This window comes from Helianthus annuus, chromosome 14 (assembly GCF_002127325.2).
Source record: "Helianthus annuus cultivar XRQ/B chromosome 14, HanXRQr2.0-SUNRISE, whole genome shotgun sequence".
In the NCBI taxonomy this organism is placed as follows: domain Eukaryota; kingdom Viridiplantae; phylum Streptophyta; class Magnoliopsida; order Asterales; family Asteraceae; genus Helianthus; species Helianthus annuus.
Window position 1 is genome coordinate 127788123 of NC_035446.2, and position 23575 is coordinate 127811697.

Sequence of the window (23575 nt, forward strand, 5' to 3'; positions counted from 1 at the left end):
AAACAAAAACACAAACAAACCTATTTGTAATAAAAGCTAATCTAAAGAGATTAAGAAAACATACTTTATTTCTCCAACTGGTTCTGCAAAGGTACTGAATATGATGCTTTTTAAGATAAGCAAAAAAATCATAGAACTACATTATATAGAGCTAATATCCGAATTTTTCTCAGGGAAGTTAATCTATATGTAGACAGTTAATAAATCATGGGATAGTGGGAAAGTGGGCTGACTTAGTAACTTCTTTATAATAACTGCATAATCGGTTACTAAACCTATAAGATTTATATCCCAGCTATTTTTTTTATCTGAATTATCTTATAACCGAAACTTATCTTTTTTAAACTTTCTAACAAAAGCTTAAACTATTGATAAAAGTTATATTTTACACTAATAAAGATATCTTTTTAAAAACTCTTAAAAAATCTTATCAACCTTAAATTTCTTGTTGCATTAACTGTGACATTTGTTTGAATCTATGTAATGCATTATTCGTGTTTGTTGATTGGTTTGTTCTTATTGTCTAGTTATTTGCATTGTAAGATGTAGGTGGCTTCCTTGGCATGGTTTGCGGTGGCACCTTGAGTGATGAACCACTGATCTGACCCTCTGTCTCGTGATAGCTTGTTGAGTGTTTGTTTTGATTCTTTTGGTGGTATTATTTGTCAAAATAATTTTAACTTATAGCATATAACAAATTGTTAAAAAACAACATTAACTTCAATGATAACAACGAAACAAAAATAATTCAAAAGCATAAATAACTTAAAATAAATGATAAACATACTTGAAACACAAATTACTTAAAGTAAACCTAAACTCTAAATGAAGTCAAGAAGTTATTGTAACATGACTTGCAACATGAAACAACCTTAGGCCGACAATAAGCTGCACATACTAAACATGTTTTACCATTGACAACACCTCCTTCACTATAAACCACACAGTTCTCTTCACTATCATCATTTTCTTCTTCCCCTAAAATTCCATCAGTTTTTTCCACTGCCTCCTCTTTCTCCAACTCCACCCCCTCATCTTTTTTTGCCATGTCCTCCGCAGCACGCACAATTCTCAAATGTTTCTTACCTTTAACATGAGTATTCAGATTTTCAGCACTCGTGCAAGTTACATCACAAACCTCACATTTGAATCCATGAGTGGTAACAACTCCAGCATTCTGACAAATGTAAAATGATATTAAAAAACGTACCAAAATATACTTATTTAGCAAAAACAACAAAACCCGAAAGATTTTACCTTTTTAATATGCCCTTTGGAAGCAATATGCGCATAGTACTGTTGCACACTATGACACACCTTCTTGCAAAGGGGACAACTTAAAACACTGTTGGGTTTTGCCCCGTTTTGAAGCACAATTTTAATTTTTTTATCCATTCTGAATAACAAAAAGAATACTAATTAAATTATTTATACTACTCTAAATGGAAGTTAGTATCTAAAAAATAGGAATGTGGGATTATGGGAAGTTATTTGTGAGAAATTTGTGAAAGAGTGGGTGAGTGGAGATTGAAGATTTATAACTAACAATTTTAAAATAACCGTAAGTTATAAAACTTAAGGATAGATGTTAATATTATAAGTTTTGGGTTTTTAACTAAATTAGACTACCAACTTTTTATATAAATCTAAATATTAAATGTACCAACCAGGATACATGTTAGTAATTATATTGCCACAACTAAAATAATATTCACATGTATTCAATTTATCAAATGTTAGATTGATTTATATATATCTCTTTTCTTTTAAATTCATACCTTTTACATGATTATTTGAAAAAACGTTTGAACTTGACTTTTAGTAGTCATACATTTTTTACTTGTAAATAATTGAAAGGTTATTATGTTGCAATTCCTTTTAAAGTGTAAAAATATATTTCTTCTGTAATAATATAAATGTATTTAAAAAAGAGAACATGTTTTGTTAATAAAACATATAATACCCAAACAACTTTTTAAGAGTTATAGTTCACATCAAATTACAAAAAAAAAAAAAATAGATAAGATCATTAGGATAAAAAACTTTAAAACATAAACAACTCAGGGATCACACTAACATAATTAGCACAAACATTCTTAAGACAAGCTAGGATATACACGAAGTACTCGGTTTCGGCTTTGAATTGATACCCTACGAATCTTATTTTTTCTCTTAAAAGAGGCAATGGAATCGGCTGTGTCACTAAGCTCATGCTCTTCACCATTATCTTCTTCAGAACTATCCACATCTATTACTTCTGTCTTGTTCTCTTCTCCAAGGGATAACGACCTTTTGTTTGTTCTTCCTTTTACCCAACGGTGCATCTATGATAAAGACGTTTAATATATCATATGACCACATGAATAAACACATCAACAAAATACCTCATCACTAAATTCCTGCTCTAGCTCCACGTCTAGATTTGGATCCTTTAGATCTTTGATGATTAACTGCTCCATCACATTGTCTGATACATAAACCTTTTTATCATCTTATTCAGCCCTGTAAGTTGCTTTGACCTTACATGCATTAAAGACAAGTAATTTATCAATATACATGTTTGGATGCATACTCAAATACAATGCAGCATATTAAACTAAGTAGAGATAATATACATACAAAAAAGCTAGATTCATACCTGGATTTTTTTCTCAGTCATAAACTGCATCGCCGAAATTAGATTGGGTTCATATAACTCAGCCTTGTACATCGGTTCCATCTTCCAGTTAACACAAGCCAACAGTTAAAAAGCAATTGTTACCATCACACAACACACTAAAACATGAGTTCACTACATAAATACCTTGGAATTATGTATTTTTTTCAGAACGATTTTGACCATTCTGTTCCTTGCTGATTTAGACATATAAGATTTTAGGAGGAAGAATCTTCTTATACTGTCAAAACACATGTACACACAACAAAAACTTGACACGTGGCCACTACATCAATGGCCACTAATTCATTTAACTAAACATACGACGGTTTAGGAAGTTTTTGGCTTTCAAATTACTTGGAGGGAAACAAAAAATGGGTTCAATTTACAAACTTTTACACCTTGCCGCATATACAGTTTTTATTCTTTTTCACAGTTTTGATCATTAGACTTAGGACATAATATTTTAATTTTTTTTTTCTTGCTAACTGTTGTATCATGAATTCATCACACTAATATTTGAATGGAGATGGGAACTAACTGGAATTATAAGCTGAATCAAATCAAGAATGCATTCATATGTGTAAGGTAATCACAAAAACTCTTTTACATATTTCATCAGCCAATACTTGTAACTTAGACATGTTATTTTAACTTCAATCTTATTGTCATTACAGATAAGAAGGAAGCAAAGGATGCTCCCAATATTTCAATGACCGATCAAGATGATGCAACAGTTTTAACTCCCATGAGATAAGATTTATTCAGTATAAAGGGCAATTTTTTCTTAACAATACGTTAAAGGATTCATTTAAAAACCAAGGAATATTTGATCCCGAAGAGGACAGTTAATTTGGCTTTTATTTAATCCAATCATTGGTAAGTTTTTGTTACTTATTGTACCTTTACGGATTAATTATAATAATCACACCTATTATATGTTAATACTTAGAAAGATTATTTTTTTTTCTATTAGTTAGTATACCTTTATTATTTAAAATAGAATAGAATCAAAATTATAAACATATTTAGAAAGTTTAGTTATTTAGTTACTTATACTACCTTTATTATTTAAAAAAATATAATACAATAAATATTGTTAACATATGTTACCTATAAAAATATTAAAAACTATTTGTTTAACAAAATTTTATCTATAACTTTTGTTAATAGGTTTATCTATAAATCTATTAAAAACTATTTGTTTAACAAAACTATATCTATTACTTTATTAATAATTTTAATCAAACCATATAAATTTTCAATTAAATAAAAACATCTATTATATTAATATTATATTAAACATCAAATCAGTCACATACCCCAATAAAGAAATCAAAAACCCTAATAAATATACATATCTACTCATTTCTATCTCTCTCATTTACGGTGATACTATTCACCTTCTTCTACACTCATCTTGCCGATCAGAACTTTCAAGCCTAATCAGGTATTTTTTTTGTTTTCTTCTATAATTTACACTTAGGTTTTACTATGTTTACTTTGATATCTTGATTTCATTTAATTTCAAGTATTACCTCAAAACTGTTTTGGTTTCTATTCTTTTTGTTTTAAATCAGAAATACAAACTTCCCATAACCGCTAGACAGTTACCAAAACCGGCTGGCAGTTATCACATATATGTTCAACTGCATTTCGATTGTTTTTATAAGTTTTAAAGTTTACGGTTTTTCCAAAAATATATTTACGGCTGGGGCTGCCAGTTATCACCTATATATGTTCAAATGAATTTCGATTGTTTTTATAAGTTTTAAAGATTTCGGTTTTTCCAAAAAATATATTTAGGACTGGTCCTGGCAATATTGGCCCAAACACATAAGTCTAGATGGTTAAAATAAAAATAAGAAAATGAAATAACAGATCACTTTGACCCAAAACCCACCTGACTCATGATTTGAACCCATGATTAAAACAACTGAAAAAACAGAAACTTTTCAAACAGTTTTGAGGGCTTGAATGTATATGATTCGAACATTAGTTGTCATTAGTTCATGATTTGAATTTTGTTCAAGAACTTTGTACAATCGGGCTGATGTGTGTTGCTCATTTTTAAAAAAAATTCTAATATCATCTTTACCCAAACTCATCCTTACCAACCTGACCCAAATCTGATTTCGACTATTATAAGTATGATATTGTTATTTTTTGAAAACATTCAGATGGAGTTTACAATACTAATCAAAGTAGCTGATTGCAACGACCTGCAATACCGACTGGTAAGATACATCCTGACCCATATCTGATTTCATCTCGTTTAAATATTTGACTTTATCCTAACATCTGGGTTTTAAATAAAAAATATTGCATATGTAGGAACTCCCAAAAATATTGAGCAACCAGCTTCCCAAAAACTGTGAAATAATCAAACTTGTTGATTATACGGGAATGAAATACAAGGTTGAAGTCGAAAGCTTGGGTCGAAGAAGAAAAACACTACATGGGCCCGAATGGATGAGGTTTTTTCAGTCTATAAAACATAAGAATATAGACAAACTATGTTTCAAAAGATTGAAAGAACTTAAATTTGAGATACTTCTTTTAAACACTGACGGTTTGGAAATCAGAAAGCATTCCTCAGGAAGAGATTACATTCATGGCTGTTTGGTACAAGCTAAAGCAGAAACCTACCATCATCAGGTAGAACTTTGCCACCTTGTTTTATATACTATTGTCTCTATTTTCTGAAAGAGAAACTAATAATTTATATTTTCTGTTTTGAATAAAATCTAATCTCACATTTCTGAATGTGAGAACTATAGGATTTACCGCACGGTTTGCTGTGGCTGCTATCCGAGAGACGCTTAAAAATCGACAACTTGTTTGCTAAAGTACACGGCCCTAAGCAAAGTTGCAAGGTCGATGTGTGTTATGCTTTCCCTCCCGGAAATGAAAAAGGATTAGCTGTCGGTTTCATGGGGTCAGGTTGGACCACCTTTTGTGTTGAAAATGACATTGAAGAGGACTACCAACTTCTCTTCCAATGGATGGGAAGCACTCCACAAGAGCACTTTAACTTCAATGTCCTGATATTTAACAAAGATGGCATCGGACTTCACGCAGCCACTACACATCTATGCAACCGCACCAAGCACCGCCACCACAACAGCCGCCCCAACTACCAGAAACAATTTGAACACCATGCCATAGAAACACACATGCTGGTAATTAAAAACTAACTATTAATATACTTTATTTTCATTATAATGTTGGAGATTGAATAACAAAACCAAAAATTTATTTTTACAGACGATACCGAAGAACTTTGTTCGGGATCACCAAATCAATAACTACTGTAATGCCATGCTGTCATTTGGCCATGTTAAGTTTCTGGTACCGCTACGTGTAAGGACAGATCCAAGAAGAGTGGATGATGAAAACCATGTCATAATGTATGCGGACTGGCAGCATATCCTGGACGAAGCGGGGATGACTAAGGACAAAGTGATGAGGTTTGAGCTGGTGGGAGAAAAAAGTGTCGCAGGTGATACGGTCTACTTCGAAGTTTGTTAGATATCAATTCGAAGAACTGTTTCAAATTCACTGGTTTATGTTTTTGTTATGTTTGATGGACAACTTTTCTTTTCTAACTGCATGTAGAACTTTAACAGTCACATCCCATTACGATGTTATCGTAATTTTGGTTCGGGATGTCTAAATTATATAACTTAAATATCTATGTCAATTGTCTTGGGCTATGATACAAACAGGGCCAGCCCAAGCCCAATCATTTTGAGGCTTCGGCTTTGGCCAGCAGCTTTTAATAAAAGGTTGCATAAATTGATATATGATTTGGGCCAGACCTGCCAAATAATGTTAAAATTAATCAATATTGGCTGCAAAATGTATTTATTGTTTATCAAAAAGGCAGGCTTATGACCCATCTATGCAACATCGGACATGTATATTTAGCGGGAGTTTAGGTTACCTTATTTTCTATAGTTAAATCAATATGAGTAATAATTTACAAACAAAAAATGACATACGCAAATAACTTATCAATTTCAAACATCTTCTCTATCTAATAACTCAATTTCTTAACCAAACGTACAACTTAAAATTAACAATATCAACAACAAATCAAAAATACATATATGCTTATAAAATCAATATTTTATGTTGAGTTCAAACACCATGAAAATAAGTGCAAAAAAACACTACATCACGTTTATTAGATTGCAACTGGTTCACATAAGTAACATAGAAAGCAACAAAAGTCTTATCACAAAAAGTAACAAAAAAAACATGCATAATGATTCAAAAAAGCACATATTATCTAATCAGTATATTTCTTTGGCTTTCGTCTTGCTCGTTTAGGCCTCACTTCTTGATCACACTCATTAGAACACTCAACAACAGATGTGGAAGCAGTTGTAACATCCCTAGTATTCGACTTTCTTGAATTAATGATAGAACCATTATCCGCTTCACAATCAAACGACTGTACCTGCTAAGAAAAAATATTCAATACAATAAAGCAAAGTACAATCAATGCAATAGGTGCAAAAATAAAAAACAATAACATACCATTGGTGTCTCATTAGACGAGACTGATGAAATGATTGGACCCCATAACAATTCATCAGCCATATCCATTTCTTCAGTTGAGACTCTTGAAAAAAACTCTGTGCATTCATCTTCATTGCCTTCAAAAACATGATCTATATCATCCGTGCAAGTACTAACCGTAGATAAACTAATGTTATTCGCGGGCGATTCGATATAATCCTTAATGAACTTTGACACAGTAAAGCGATAAGAATAGTGAGGTGCCAAGTTATATTCATCAATCTTAATCCGAAATGCAACACTCCTAGCACATAAAGAATCAACCAAATATGTCTGAGCCCATAAAGGATCATTAACACCCTGCAGAAACAGAATAACATTATTATTGACATATATAAACATTAGCACATAAAGCAAATCATTTATTCATATAAAAAAACATGTTAACGAAATATTTGGTTTATACCTCAGACAAACTTTTAGAAAGCAACTCCTCCGCAGTAATCCCAATAAGTGCAATCACAACATCATCAAAAAGAACGCACGTCATCTCAACATCATTATCAACCACGCGGACAACCAACTTGAAACTGTCAAAATCTTATAATTAAGAAAACAATATAAAAACACAACAATATATAAAGACTTACGCTATCTGAGGATTGAGAACATTTTGTTGACATGATACACAATAATAGGTAGCATCCATGAACCGCACCTTCTTTCGACATTTAGAACATTTAACATACTTCCAATCATCAAACAAATCAATATCAACTATAGTACCAAAGATGTTATAAAATGTCCCCTGCAAAGCAAAAAATATATGGTATCAATTAAAAACATTGAAAAAGCAAGTTAAACGTTATTAAAATAATTGATCTACACCAAAAACAAAAGATATAAGATAGGTTAAAAGCCAATACCTTATAAACTCCTGCCTGAATAAATCGATAAACATCAGCAATACTAACAACTTGCGAGTCTTCATTTTGGGGTGTGTTAGCTTTAAATAAAACAGGCACCGGTAACCTTCAAAGGACATAAAATAAGTTGCATTAAAACATACAACGCTTTGAAACATAAATAACCTTTAATACAAGGAATAATATACATTGTCTTGAAGACATCACAAGCTGATGATGACAAGTTAATATATAATTGAGATGCAACTGTTGACATCACACAAGGAGCACCTAACAAAAAAAACACCAATGGATCAAGTATATATATTAAAAAATATGCATACAAATATTTCATCTATTACATTACACATACCTTCAAACAATCGAACCTTGCAAGATGTTAATACAACAACAACTGCATTAGTGGCATGGCGCCTCATGTCCTCATCAGTATACTTAAGTGCAAGTTTGCCCCATAAAGAAGCATTGAGATTATTACCACTATATTTAATAAAAACACAACCATTCCAAAATAAGCAAAAACAAAAAAAATAAAAATATAGAATGCGCCACAAAAACAATCTAAAAAACTTACACTTCATCGGATAAAACAATTCGTCGTACTTCCCGATTATTTGATTGTGAAGACCGCAAATCAGTATCAAGATAACCCCACACACGAAGAACACCCACAACATCTACATAAAAAATATAATTATATATAGACATGAAGACGCCAAGAGAAAAACAACAACTAAACCTGTTAGATATATGTCATTCTTCAAGCGTGATCCAAGCATGTTAAAAGGCATCGGCTCAAAAACATGACGTCTAAATAAGCTCGGTTGAACTCTTGATGGACTAATTGACGTAGATCGCATAAACTTAACATAGCAATCACGTTTCAACGGACGATACCATGAATCGTATACAAGAACCTCAAAACCATATAGCCTATACACGCAACCATCCTCCAAACGATTAGTAAAAAGATGCATCAAATGAAAAGGAATTTTTGCATGAATTGAACAATCCTGCAAGGAAAACATGCAACATTACAAAACATATATATTATAGTTTTTTTAATTAATTAAAAAAATGCCTTACGCGTTCATCTGAAAGGATGACATCAAATGACAATATACGATTTGAGCTAGGAATGTATGTTGTCCAAGAACGTGTGACCATTACAGTGACTTGCCATTGGTCAGTAATACCAGGCATCAAGTCTGAAATGTACCGATGTCCCATTCTATATTATGAGAACCTAAAACATGGAAACAAAAAAAATGTTATGGAAAGCTTATATTAATAACAAAATATACATAAAGGAAATATATATCTATATATAACAACCAAACATATAAAAACCACATGCAAAACAACGTAATTACAAATGGCATATTTAGTCAACCAAACCAATATATAAAGTAAATAAACATTAAATACAAGTGTTCAAATAAGAGAGACATAATATGCTACCTTTATAGAAGCATACACGGTAGCAATTCCACTTCTCAATAACAACATACAAAACACTCAGACCAATGCATCACTTGACATCAAAGGTAAGTTATAAAAACTTCCTTATAAACAACATTTCTTGTTAATTCGTTAGAACACTTGCCATCATTATCAACATAAAATCGTAGACCAGATCGAGATGTAACACGGGAGGCAATCACATAAAGTTGACCATGTGAAAAAACAGGCTTTACCAAGTAACCACAAACATGTTTAAATGTTTGGCCCTGACTTTTATTAATTGTCATAGCAAAACATAGTTTCACGGGAAACTGTCTTCTCTTAAAGTGGAAAGGCCAACATGTAGAAGTTGGAGTCATATCGATTCTTGAAATAAAAGCTCTTTCTCCAACATGCGTACCCGTAATAATAACGCCCTCAATAACACGACGACTTATTTGAGTAACCACTAAACGGGTCCCATTACACAATCCTTTCTTGAGATTCAAGTTACGTAGCAGTATGATCGGTGCCCCAACCTTTAACTTTAATATGTGATTCGGTAAGCCAGAAAAATGTAAAGTATTAAGAAACTCCGTAGGATACATAGCCTGCATTTCTTCAATATTATTTGTACTTGCACAAATGGAATCGAGACTAAATAACTCATGATTGTCACCTGGCAACTTATCAAGAACATGTAGATTAATCGTATCAACCTCATTGTTAGTCGATGATAAAATACAGCGCTCCTGTAGGTAAGAAACATCAGTGAATCGTTCTTCTATATTAGGAAATGTATCTGAAACAACTGATTCAATAGGATTATCTGAAACAGGAATCAATAGATCGCGAGGTATATTAATCCAAGTTCTCTCATCTTCCCCGTCTAGCGAAATTGCAGGAAGACGACCAGACCCCATATCTAAAATCCACTTATTGAAATCTCGATGTTGTATTACAACATCGTCATTAACACTTGAACTATTCAACCGCATATTAATCGTTAAAGAAAACACCTTACACGAACCCCATATAGTCGATGACTTATTCACAACCGAAGCAACAATCTCACTACGCGGAGCAAGCGGAATAACAGGAAGAATTTGCCGAAAGTCTCCTCCAAGAGCGACACATTTCCCTCCAAATACTCGACGGTCTGCACCAGGTATATTATTTCGACAAATATCTCTAAAAGTACGGTCAACCGCTTCAAATGCATAACGATGTTGCAACGGTGCCTCATCCCATATTATAAGCGCGGCATCATTAATCAGCCCAGCAAGATCCGTCCCAACATCAATCGAGCAGCAAGAATCCTTATCAAGTTCAAAGGGAATCTTAAAACGCGAATGCGCTGTACGACCACCAGGTAGTAGAAGAGAGGCAATCCCAGAAGAAGCAACAGACAAGACGATTTGGCCACGTGAACGAAAACAGGAAATGAGAGTCTTCCATAAATACGTTTTTCCCGTCCCTCCACTACCAAAAACAAAAACAGCACCACCCGTCCGTCTATCAACACAATCACATACATAATCAAACACCTCCCTTTGTTCAACATTCAATCCACGAAATAAATCATGAAAAAGCGTCATTTCTTCTTCAATATTGAAGGTGCGCTCAGCCATAATCAACCGATTTTCCATAGTATCAACCAATTGACGATCAATTTGAGGCAAATTAGGAAAATCTAATAAACTTTTACCATGACCAATTAAAACTCTTTCAATCTCAATCAATGTATAATTGAGAATCTCTTCATCTGTGAATACCACATCATCATTCTGCAGCATTGTGCGTCGATTGTAAGCAATATCATCTGATAAGTAAGGTAGACAATCAAAAAATAACCGCCGTTGATTGCTAACCGTACAAAACAATAGAATGCAAACAAATAAATCACGAAGTTGATTCCCCAACTGCCATTGAGAAACTTCACGTATTGAATCTACCCACTCAACATCATCTCCTAACAAACCCAACGCATTGCAAGCAGACATATAAGTTGGATGCTCAACACCATCAACCGTACGAATGTCTTTAAAGCTTAATGGCCCACGTTGAACATTTAATAACATACGGAGGTAATACTTTTCACCCATTGATGGGCTCACATAATAAATGCGGCCAATAGAAGTCACCCTATGTCGTGGCAACCACTCCTTCTCCTTTTCATGCCAAGTGAACTTTGTTGGAAATTCTACATATGTCAAAGAACGACCATGCGGAAACCTTTCATTTGCACGAAACCATTCAGTAAATTTTGACATGCTAGCCGTAGCACGTTGGGCAACTTCCTCAACCTCATCATTATCATGAAAATACACTCTATTACACCCTTCCTCATGAAAAGGTAACCGCTCAACAGCAACATCACGGTACTTCATTTCAAATTCAAAAATCTTCCAACATGCCTCAATAGAAGATATATACCGACAATTTAAATATTCCTCAATTTCATTTTCATTATGTAATAAGGACGCAAACGTTGTCCTATTTTGAGCACCTTCCAAAACCACAGTTGCACGATCTGGACCTTTGTTTATATAAGTAAAAAGATACTTGACTAACATCCCTTGGTTGCACCACTCCACATTAATGTGACAACCATATTTCACCAACAATTCACGGTTATACGGAACAACATACCGATTATCAAGCTTAATATCTTGAGAACCAACTTTAACAACTCTTGAATTATTGGGCCTCTTATAACACGGCCAACCATCATTTCGGATGAATGTCTCCTCACAATAATTCTTTGGGTACCCTTTACTACATACACCATTATGCATACAAGGGCTTGAAGGGTTGAGCAAACCACATGGACCATGCATCATTTGTGAACGAACAATAGCGAAAGCTATAGGGTCTTCCACCTCTGAAGGAAGCTCCGCAGATATATATTTATCGATATTGTCAACCGTATTTATCTTATCTTCAGGTTGTAAAAAAAGCAGAATATGAGAGTGTGGAAGTCCTCGTTTCTGAAACTCGATTGTATAGATAACTAAAAAAATGACCAAAACAAATATTACACATAGCTATAGAATAAAAAACAATCGTATAATATTTAGACAATGGAAATGCTAGTAACAAACCTGCTTTCGTGTGTCCAAAAATATTCCTTTTCCTTATGTCTTTGATAAGTTCATCAAGTTTAATTTTGAAAACACGGGCAACAATGTCAGGGCGGTCGGACGCACTCATACCAGGGGTTGTTGCTTGAATGTGTCGGGTAATTTCCGGCCATTTTGAATTGCATGTCATAGTAATAAAAAGGTCCGGAGCCCCAGCCCAACGACAAATAGCCATTGCATCCTGATACTGTTGAATCATATGTCTTGGCCCACCGGCAAATGTAGCTGGCAGGATAACACGTCGACCAACTGCTTCACAACTTGTTTCACCATCAGCGATACGATCACATAAACCATTATACAAATCCGAACGAATAGTGTTTTGGTTTTGTTTATACCAATTCATCTCATGTTCAAGGATAGCTGAATAACAGTCCACAACATACGTCTGAAATAAACGGCCAGATTTGGGTAATGTCTTACCTTCATTCCTCCTAAGTTGTAAACGGTAAGAATAATATTCTCTTAATGAAACCGATTGCCGCCTACTTGATGCAGATATATTACATAGAGGAATATTAAGATGGAATCCATCTTCTCCATACGGAAACAACAAAGGATACTGCAACGCCATAAAACTTGGGTGCAATTCAGATATACGCTTTGCACTACGACTACCACGTTCTTCAATAATAATATCACGTGAGTCCGTAGGATTTCCATCACCTGGAATCAGTGCAGCCACTTCAGGAACAGTAGGCAAAGAATATTGTCCTTCTCTTCTATTTCGCGTACCAAGCAAGCGAAGCGTAAGACGTTGCATTGAGTTGTCATTAAACCTTTCACGTGCCATCCTAAAAGCCTGCACTAATGCATTGTTCGCATCAAGCATCAACAGCAAGTCATTCACTAATGTGCGCAGGATGACTTGATCAGACGTTGGTGACACACAATTTCGCAAAGCATAAAAGCGATTATCAATCTCATTTTCCGTGTCATAAAACATACAATTGAGCAAATCTAGGGCGTCCATCAGGATGCATAGGCAACAATGATCCAATATTATGATGGTTGTGGCCATTCAAACGGAATGTATAAGGCCCACGACCATCATTTAAATCCGTAGATATTCTCCCACCGGTTGAGGTAAATGCAAACATCGCATTTAAAAGCTTTATGTTTTCTCTAAACACGCGAGATCGTGTTTCCCCATTGTAATCAAGAAGACGACCCAATGTTTGAGGAGGATGTCGAAGAAATGGCAAGCAAACCTTTCCTTCACTACAACATAATGAAAAACTTGGAACACGAGGAGTTAAACTTTTTATAGTTCGTTCCTCATACCAAAGCATAGCTCCACAATGAACACAACTATGGTTTGCATCACCGATATCCCAATACGACGGACATCGCCCTAAAAAAGGTAAGTGAAGTGTAAGCAAACACTATCAATGTCATATAAGGTGTTCATATATACAAAGTGTCACAAGAAAAAAATATGATGTTTACAATATCTATTTTCGTCTTGAAAGACACTTGCACGGGAAGGTACTTCAACTTGATTCGAATGTAGACATCCAGATGTTTGTGAAACCGTTGAACCTAATGAAGATTGCGCAGCTCCATTTGTTCTACTGGTATAATGCACAACACCTCTGTTGATACGATCAACTAAAAAAAGCAAAGATAACAATAAACCTATTCAATTTAAAAGGCTTAACCGACATAATATAAAATCATGGGTGCTATTGGGTGAAAACACATAACAAACACGAGAACTCAATCAAGCGTACCATTGCAACGTCTTTGAGTACTTGTAGCCTCATTTGTTAAATCAGAAGGGCGATCACGTAATCGAGGACGACCCATTTGGCCCGTCCGTCTACGCCCTACTTCAGTCGTTGCATTAGAAGATATATTTTCCTGAGTGGTACGTATAACCGCAAATGAATCCGAAACTGAAGGGATCGGAGAAGGTTGCACATTTTCATTTGACATACGCATATAGCGTACCACACTTCTGCTAGAACTACCAACTGCATACACAGCAACAGTAGCACTAACAGGTTTAAAGGGTTTACATGGTAAATATAAACATGCAAACCCCATAACAAACGGACAATAAGGGGTATTAGTATATGAACAAAATCATAAGAAATACAAGAACATAGATAACCACACCGTAAGAACACCGTTGAGAGGATGCAACATCAGGCGTCACAACAGGAAGTCGCTCCCGCAATCGAGGACGGCCCATACGTCCACGGCCCCTACGACATTCAACACGTGTAGATGCTGACGTCTCATGCGAAGGGACCGAAGAAATTGAATCAGAATCATTTGATATAGGTGCACTCATATCAACACCTTCAGATACATATATCTTTAGAAAAGCATGACAAGAGTCAATTATAATGCCACTCAAAACATAAAAAGCTAGAAACATATATAATATCTCAAGGACAACCAAAACTTTAAAAATTGCAACATCAAATTACCAAAATAGAAGCAACAACAAAAGTAACATTATGACAACTACAAGGTACCACTTAAACTCAAAGTTACGAAAATTACAAGATAAAACTTTCTCAAACTAATAATTCGGGGAAGCTATGGTCTCTGTGTAAACCGCACCATGCATTTGCCTATAGAAAAACATACGGCAGAAATAACCTAGATGATCCCGTTGCAAATCAATTTCAATCACTTGTCCAAAATTCGTTATCACAAGACATGTCCCTGGCAAATTGTAATATGTGAAAGAACACATAGTTGATAATGGCATCCACAACTTATCAGGATATGCAAAAACCTTCATCCAACTTTTATTTTTAAGCCTCCACAATACAATTTCTCGTCTATAGTCATAGTTTCCGATACAAACATACATATGAAGCTCCTCGTTTATGTTAACTAAACTTCCACTAACTTCATCGTCATATACATTGGGGAAACACAATTCAGAAAACGACTTTGAATTCACATCAAAACGAATAACCGACAATCCATCTGAACGACCACGACATTGGGTAACGACAAAATACAAACCACCACCACACAAAGTTGCTGGCGACCAAAGGTACGTATAATGGTGGTACGGACGGTGTTTTAGGAAGCGTACAGTACTCCATGAATTCAACTCCATCGAATAAATATAAACGGTCATTGTACCTCGTCTACGTTTAATATGTAAAATGTTGTAATCATCAGAAGAGTCAACAAAAAATCCTAGAGCATCTCTATCAACTTTGTAGAAACCTTGCGAATTAGAATTTGCCAACTTCTTGAACTTAGTCGTCAATGGATTCCAAACAACCAACTCACAAGTGTTTTGCAGACAAACACACAACATACCATCCAAACTTGCCAAAAAAAACATTCTAGAAGGATGAGCATAGAACGGGCGGGCAACACCTCTTGGTACAATAAATCCCGGGGACTTATAATTTAAGGAATGTACTTCGATAGTCTTCCAACCAACCATCAACAATTTTTGATCAGCCGATGCACGCATGTAATGACAATGAGCCCTTACAAACTTACGATCTAAAATGAAATCTAACCACTCCTTGCAGACAAGCTTACATTGAGCAACATTTTTTGGTGGAAGTCTTGCAATTATATCCAACATTACTACTAAAAATGGAAGGCACGACATACTGCTTTTATCTAAAAACACAATTTACAAAAAAATAAATAAATTAAATCATCGTAAGTTTCAAGCATAAACTACATACTAATAATAGGTCTTGAATATTCATATAAAATATAACTAACAAAAAAACATGTATTATCACAATATAGGATAATAAAAATATTAAAAATAAAAATAAAATCAACAAAAATATGTTAACTAATAACAATAAAACAATTATTACAAACTAAAGTATAAATTTGTATCAAAATGGGCCAGATATATCACATTAGCATTTTGGGCCAGGTTAACAAACTGGATGAGGTAAACATGAGACGGGCCGGTTTGGATACTGAATATGGACAATCCAAATTAGGAAACGGATACTACATAACGGCAGTTAACTCAACCCTAACCACATATGCGATGAATTCATCCCTCTTTCTGGTCCAAGTCGCTCCTCTCTGCATCCCGTATTCATCGAGACATCAACAGATTGCACGGCCATTCACCATGGTTATACTTGTGTACACTCCATTCTTCTCCGTCATACGTATCAGCAGTTCAATCGATTCAAAATTTCAACGTATTTACCTCTATAAACCCTAGCATATTATACATCATACTATTTTGTTCGACTAGGGTTCTTCATATTCGATTAATACATTCTTTGATTATCGATTAGGGTTAATGAATGTGGATGTTCATATTTGATAAATAACCTCCGGATTTTAGGGTTTGAGTTATTCAAACATGTCAGAACTGTATTAAGGCAATTTTAGGGTTAACGGTTGTGGATTGATATTATTATGCTTATTCATATTCGATTAGAGATATTCGGAATTTAGGCCTTCAGTTATGCAAACATGCCAGATCTGTGTTTCGGTAGATTGATGGGCTTAGGATTTTTCGTTGCCCTCAATATGTTACAACCGAGTTAAAGACATGGCATAGATAAGCTCTAGAACATAAACAAATGGGGGCTGGGTTGGATCCAAAACTTGGCAGACACTTTGAAAGTTTTATTTGTTATGCTTATGACAACATCATTGAATCAGTAGTAAGGGTTTCTCTGTTTTAATGGGCTAACAGGAGGGATCATATGAAAGACAGAAGCTAGGCTTATCCCTGACAGTTTGAATCAGCTTACGGACATATTGTGAATCTTGCAACCCATGCTCTTAATAAAAAATTATGGCACTGTAAGTCTTTCTAACCACTGATTCATACTTCTTATTATGCCTATGTGTTTGCTTTAATAAAACATTGTTTAAATTTAAAGGTATAATTTGCACAATTTATGTTTTTCATATAAGTTATAGACTGCGTTTTAGATATAACACTTGAGAGTACTTAGCTTTGATCTGACACTGGTAGAATGTTCACATTTAATAAGAAATCGGTCTACATGTATTTGAACATATAGCAAACACCTAAATGGTTTTGATTCTATTGTTTAAACTAAAAAAGCAAACACACAATCAATTTGATTTGTAGAAAAAAGATGAATTAAAAAGATTAGGAAAACATACCTTAATTCTCCAACTGGCTCTCCAAAGCTACTCAATATGATGATTTTTATGGTAAACAAAATTCGAAGAAAGAAAGACACTGTAAGGTCATAGAACTACATTATATAGAGCTAATATCCGAATTTTTCTCATGGAAGTTAATATTAATTCAGACAGTTAATAAATCATGGGATAGTGGGAAAGTGGGCTAAACTGAAATATATTTAAAATAACTGCATAATCAGTTACTAAACCTATAAGTTTTATATACCAGCTAAATTTTCATTTGAATTTTTTATAAACAAAGCTGAACTTCTGTAAATGTATCAACAAAAATATCAAAATATTTGATAATTACACTAATGAAGACATATTTATTAAAAACTTTTATGTGTACTGACAATGGAATACAATAACAATAAAAAATATAATTTTATATTTATCTAAACATAATATATAAGCAATTCTTTATAAACAAATAATACACAAACACATAGTAGAGAAAAAAGCAAACATTAACTAAAAAAAGAACATTACATCCGATGAAGGAATTTTTCAAAATTCAACAAACATTTCGAAGCAAAAAAAAAAAAAAGGATTACCAAACAACATGTATTACTGAAGACTTGCTGGCACAATAGTTTCCACATACATTGCTGTCCGTATAGCATGATTCCAATCGCTTGGTATGAAAAGGTCACACGTCTTCTTGTTCAAATCTATTTCATAAACCTCACCCCAATCTGTCATCACAAAACACTTTTCTTCTGAACTAACATGTGTAATTGAGCACCAAACTGGCGTTGGAATATAACTGATCTTCGGAAACAACATGACCTTCGACCAATGCTCATCTTCATAACGCCATAGATCCACAGCCATATCTATAAACCCATGACTAACAAACACGTGAAGTTTGTTATTCATATTAACCAAGTTCCCCTGACATGTTTCACCATTGCCAACATATGGAAACCCTATTTCTGAAAACGTCTCTGTATTCACATCAAATCGAATTATGACAATATCACCAGCAAGCCAAAACTGGAATACAGTAAAATATAAACCATCCTCACAAAAAGTCCCCCCCCCCCGACCACACATAACCATTAGTATGGTAATGCCTTTTTTGTAAAAACGGTATTCTCTTCCAATGACTGGTCCTCCTTGAATAAGCCATAACATCAACTGTAAAACGACCACGTTTTATATGTAAAACTCTGTAATCATTAGAGGAATCGATGTATAGGCCAACAGCATCGGAATAGATTTTGAAAAAACCATAAGACTTAGAATCAGATATGTTGATGCAGCTACGGATCAACGGATTCCAAATAAGCATTTCAAACGTATTGCGTAAACAAACACATAAAAGCCCATTCAAGCTTGATAAAATCCACACATCAGAAGGGCGAACATGAAACGGTAGGGTAATCATGGTTTTCTCATCGACTAAATCAACAGTAGTGCTGGAAATAAAGCATGATTCCTGTCCAATACTAAGAATTTTTTGTCTAGACCCCTTACACATATGTCTACAGTGCATCATGACAAACTCCTTCGACGATATACATGACAACCATTCTTTACATACCTTCTTTGCACGACCTACACATTTTGCAGGAAGTCTTGGCAGTATCTCTGACATTATTAAGTCAGGACCAAGGTCAGGCAACTTAGTGTTCGACTCAGAGGCTGAGTAGAGGCACCCCTTCAACTTTTTCATAACTCAATAGTTTCTGATATTATATCTAGAAATACAGTAATACACGAATTTTAGGGATATTAGTGATATCTTATATAGAGCTACATGTCCGACTTTTAATGAAAACAGTTAATTTATTGAATAAAACATAGGTAGTTATTCAATCATGGGTTAGTGAGCAAGGATCATGACAAGTGGGTAAGTGGACTGACTTAGAAATAAACTTAACATAACCGAACGATTATATTAATTTCTAAAACCCTAAGTTAGTTACTTGATCATCGCTTAGTGGCCCGATGATCATGGTAACGTGACTAAGAAGGCTGACTTCAATATTAATTCAGTATAACCGACTATTTATATGTTTTTTTTCTTCAAAATATCTTATTCTTTTCCCCTTGTTATTTATATAACTGAATGCTATTTTGAATTTTCACTCTAAATAATACAAAACTTATTATTTTAAAAAAACCTATAAATGACTAAATATTTTTTAAAATACCTAAATAGGCCTCTTGTTTGAGAACACGGAATTTGTTAACATGAAACAGGATATTATTGGGTACTAAATTTTTTTAGATTGTTTTTCTATGACTTATGTGTAACTACTTATATAACTGTTGAAGTTATGCATATCTGGAATTTTATTTACGTATTTTGAAAGTAAAAGAAGATTTAACCTTTATAAACATACATACAAATTGGTGAAAACCACTACCTATATTTTCTTTTTTTTTCATAACAGAAATATTTATTATTAAATAAACAATTAATCATCAACATATATGTAATAAGTAATATAGTTAACAGATAAAACATAGAAAAATAAATTGAAAAAAGGAAACTACAATTAAACTAAAAATAGATGAACAAACAAACCTTAACAAACACTGACTTGAAAGGCAAAACATAAAAGATGACTATGACAAACAGGACTTAAACTGAGTAAACTTAAAATTCAACCCATCCAACATGATCGTTGCAATTTTTAGATATACGTGGAATCTTTGATCTTTTCAATGGACTATCCAAAGAGTCTGCTGTATCACTTAACTCAGACTCCAAATCATCTTGTTGTTTTGCCTTAGAATCATCTTTCTGACCATTCGAATCTTCACTTTGGGTAATATCAATGACCTCATCCCATTTCCAAGTTAGGAGCGCATGCTTTCTTTTAGCTTGCTTTTCTATGTTCTGAAACTACAAGAACTAAAAACATTAGTATAATACATTTTAAAAAAACATAAAGGTGTGAAACAATCATTATGCACTTATGCAATGAAAACTTTATTAAAAAAAAACACCACCTGTTCAATAACCTCCCTATGCATTTCAGATTTGAATGGACTAAAATACTGTCCATATGAAATGATCTCTACACTTCCACTGTCCGTCTGAAACAATAAATTGATAGAATTTAACAAATCAGACTAAATATCAAAACAAATTTTATACATTAGTTGTGACTTAAAACGTTACCTTCGGAGAATCTTTCATTGGGCTGCATATTTGATTCTTCTTCGGTGTCATTGCATCAAAACCCAGCTGAAAAAATTACAATTGCTACCATATATTAGAAGACTAAATATTTGGTGCAATTCACAAACAATTAGAAACCATCCACATGCTTTGCTAACTAATAATTAACATTCCAACTTACATTCCAACTTACTTTCTTTGCAGGCTGATCTTCTTCATAAATGTCCACGAAGTCATCCGAGATATCCATTGCTGCAGATGTGTTGCTGTATGAATACAGGAAGAGCGAAAAAAATTCAGAAGATTACACTACCTGAACTTGTATTATATAGGCACCAAAAAATGCAGTTAAGTGTCCACTAACCCACTAACTCCCTGAAAATAAGGAACACATTTTAAACCGCATTGCAACCTGCATTTCTGATTGGTACATCTTGATAAACTGCAGAAAACCGCAAGATCATGGGTGAGAGAGTGCTGAACTGCCGAGAACCGCTGCTTCTAGAAGGAATTTAGAGACTTTAAACGGCTGAGATTAAAAGTTGATGACTTTCTACAGCTGTAATTAGCCCAAAAGTTGGTTAGCATCAACGGGAACAATATAATATAGAATTTACTCCATAAGAAAACTTATAAACGGCGCCGTCATCAAGCATCACACCATGAAACCCTAATTCCCAAAACCCTGTCTATATAACAACACGACTGCCTTCCTTTACTCACATCATCTAAACCCTAATTCCCAATCAAACAATTCCTTCTTTATTTATTTATTAGTTTTCGCATTCGTCTTGTGTTATCTATGATGATATCCTTAAGGCTTGTTTCTCATGAACATTCGCAGTGGCCGCCTGATTGAGCTTTCGCCTTCGCCAGGCTTGAGAGCTCATGCTGCTCTTTCCTTCCTTGGATGTCTGAGATCCCATTTTTATTTTATTCATTTTCTGTTTTGTTTATTATTAATCGGGGATCGTCTTCCCCTTTTGCAAATTCTGTATTGCTTTAGGGATGGAATGAATGATATCCCCTGAGATTTAATTCACCCTATCACTTTGTCACCAAATTCCTTAGAATTTTTTACTAATTTACAATTTGCTGATCATTAAGGGGTGGAATATATATATGGTTTTGTTTGTTGTTTATTAAAAGGAACTGGTGATGATATCTTTAAGGCTTGTTTCTCAGAAACATTCGCAGTGGCCGCCTAAGAACTTTCGCCTTCGCCAGGCTTGAGAGTTTGTGCTGTTTTGCTCCTTCCTTGGATGTCTGAAGTTCATTTCCTTTTCTTTTTTTTTTATAAAAAATTGATTTTGATGTTATTTAATTTTTTTAAAATGAAGTTGGGGTGTCTCGGTGATGATTTCACAGATGACGAGTCTGATATATCCATTCCATTCATTATGAAGACGAATCGAGGCATTTGTCTGAGAGATACCCTTGTTTATTATTTTTGTTTTGGTTGTTTTGTATTTATATTCAACAATATTTTGAATTGGTTGATAGCTAACTTTTGCAGGGCTGCTGAATCAAACGACGATGTGGGGTGTTGCAAATGTAGTTGAAGAATCGCATCGATTGATCTTGTTATTAGAGGTGTTTGGATATAATTACTATTAAGATTAGGGGTTTTACGATTTGCAAAAGTGGTGTTGCGTTTTTTAATTTTATCAAAGTTTAAATGTTTAATAGATGAATAGATTTGTAATATACTGGAAGTGTGTTAAAAGTCAGTTTTATTACCTATTGTGGTCGTCTGGTTAAGTTCTAATGTGACTGGAATCAACTCGTAGTGCTTTGATTTAATACTGATTTTGTTTAAACATTTGTTCACCCACTTAAAGAGTATTAGCAACTGTTTAAAATCACATGAGTAAAGTCCTTTTTGAGTCGTGGTTTGTGCATTTTAACTATTTGAATCCAAAAACTAAACTAAACATGTCTTGATTTGAGTCCCTGTGGTTTGTATTTTTAACCATTTGAATGCAAAACACAAACCTCATTCAAATCATAGACTAAAAGGGTTGGATTCAAAGGGTTAAAAATACATAACACAAGGACTCAAAGGGGTGGATGAGGTTTCATTTTGGATTCAAAGGGTTAAAAATACAAACCACAGGGACTCAAATCAAGACAAGTTTTTGGATTCAAATAGTTAAAATGCACAAACCACATCACAGGGACTCAAAAAAGGACTTTACTCAAATCAAATATTATGTTCAAAGTTAGAAGCTGTTGCACACCAAGGCACCTTTATCATAATTCTGTAAAGAAATTGAAAGGACATACAAGTTCCTTGCATGATCCGTTGGAAGTTCGAACACATTCAAGCACAAGATGATCGGCTCCGATCTGCTATTGTAATTCAATGCATAGATTCATATCTGAAGTTATCGGTAGAATCAGTCGATTAATATATGTAATTGTTTACCCCTTTGCTGTCCTTTTTAGAACACTGAATTTCTTAAAAATGACTAGGGGACTCGATGAGCCATGAGCTGGCACAATGGCTTCTGAACCGAGTTCAAGCTCAAGTTTTCAACTCAGTTGAGCTTATTTGTTTGTATTTGAGCTCTAGCGCAGGCTTACCCTCGCTCGACCAGTAAGCGATCCC

The 23575-nt window shown here is 34.1% G+C and overlaps 2 protein-coding genes and 4 non-coding genes across 8 annotated transcripts; 4 read left to right on the top strand and 2 right to left on the bottom strand.

The window, feature by feature from the left end:
- Positions 1 to 6950: 6950 nt before the first annotated feature.
- On the bottom strand, positions 6951 to 13488 carry LOC110876855. The gene is made up of 11 exons (XM_035983078.1): positions 12657 to 13488; positions 9716 to 12565; positions 9329 to 9355; positions 8684 to 8786; positions 8462 to 8589; positions 8298 to 8379; positions 8110 to 8215; positions 7933 to 7991; positions 7650 to 7773; positions 7202 to 7543; positions 6951 to 7121 (listed from the first exon to the last, which is right to left on the bottom strand). Exons 1-11 carry the CDS (start codon positions 13486 to 13488, stop codon positions 6951 to 6953), a joined length of 4824 nt encoding a protein of 1607 aa, XP_035838971.1.
- Positions 13489 to 20330: 6842 nt separating this feature from the next.
- On the bottom strand, positions 20331 to 21510 carry LOC110905884. 3 transcript variants are annotated; one of them, XM_022151311.2, is made up of 5 exons: positions 21329 to 21510; positions 21158 to 21230; positions 20965 to 21030; positions 20793 to 20879; positions 20331 to 20679 (listed from the first exon to the last, which is right to left on the bottom strand). In XM_022151311.2, exons 2-5 carry the CDS (start codon positions 21212 to 21214, stop codon positions 20437 to 20439), a joined length of 453 nt encoding a protein of 150 aa, XP_022007003.1. In that variant the 5' UTR covers positions 21215 to 21230; positions 21329 to 21510; the 3' UTR covers positions 20331 to 20436. The 3 variants fall into 3 exon arrangements, with proteins under 3 accessions (XP_022007003.1, XP_022007002.1, XP_035839141.1); XM_022151310.2 differs by having other exon boundaries at positions 20331 to 20685; XM_035983248.1 differs by lacking the exon at positions 21329 to 21510 and having other exon boundaries at positions 20331 to 20685; positions 21158 to 21319.
- A 251-nt stretch (positions 21511 to 21761) lies between these two features.
- Positions 21762 to 21886, top strand: LOC118486842. The gene has a single exon (XR_004880010.1). It is a non-coding gene; the product is annotated as a small nucleolar RNA SNORD14 (small nucleolar RNA).
- A 75-nt stretch (positions 21887 to 21961) lies between these two features.
- On the top strand, positions 21962 to 22084 carry LOC118487076. The gene has a single exon (XR_004880242.1). It is a non-coding gene; the product is annotated as a small nucleolar RNA snoR99 (small nucleolar RNA).
- Positions 22085 to 22114: 30 nt separating this feature from the next.
- Positions 22115 to 22238, top strand: LOC118486841. The gene has a single exon (XR_004880009.1). It is a non-coding gene; the product is annotated as a small nucleolar RNA SNORD14 (small nucleolar RNA).
- A 74-nt stretch (positions 22239 to 22312) lies between these two features.
- Positions 22313 to 22397, top strand: LOC118487089. Its single transcript, XR_004880253.1, has one exon. It is a non-coding gene; the product is annotated as a small nucleolar RNA SNOR75 (small nucleolar RNA).
- The last annotated feature ends 1178 nt before the right edge of the window (positions 22398 to 23575 follow it).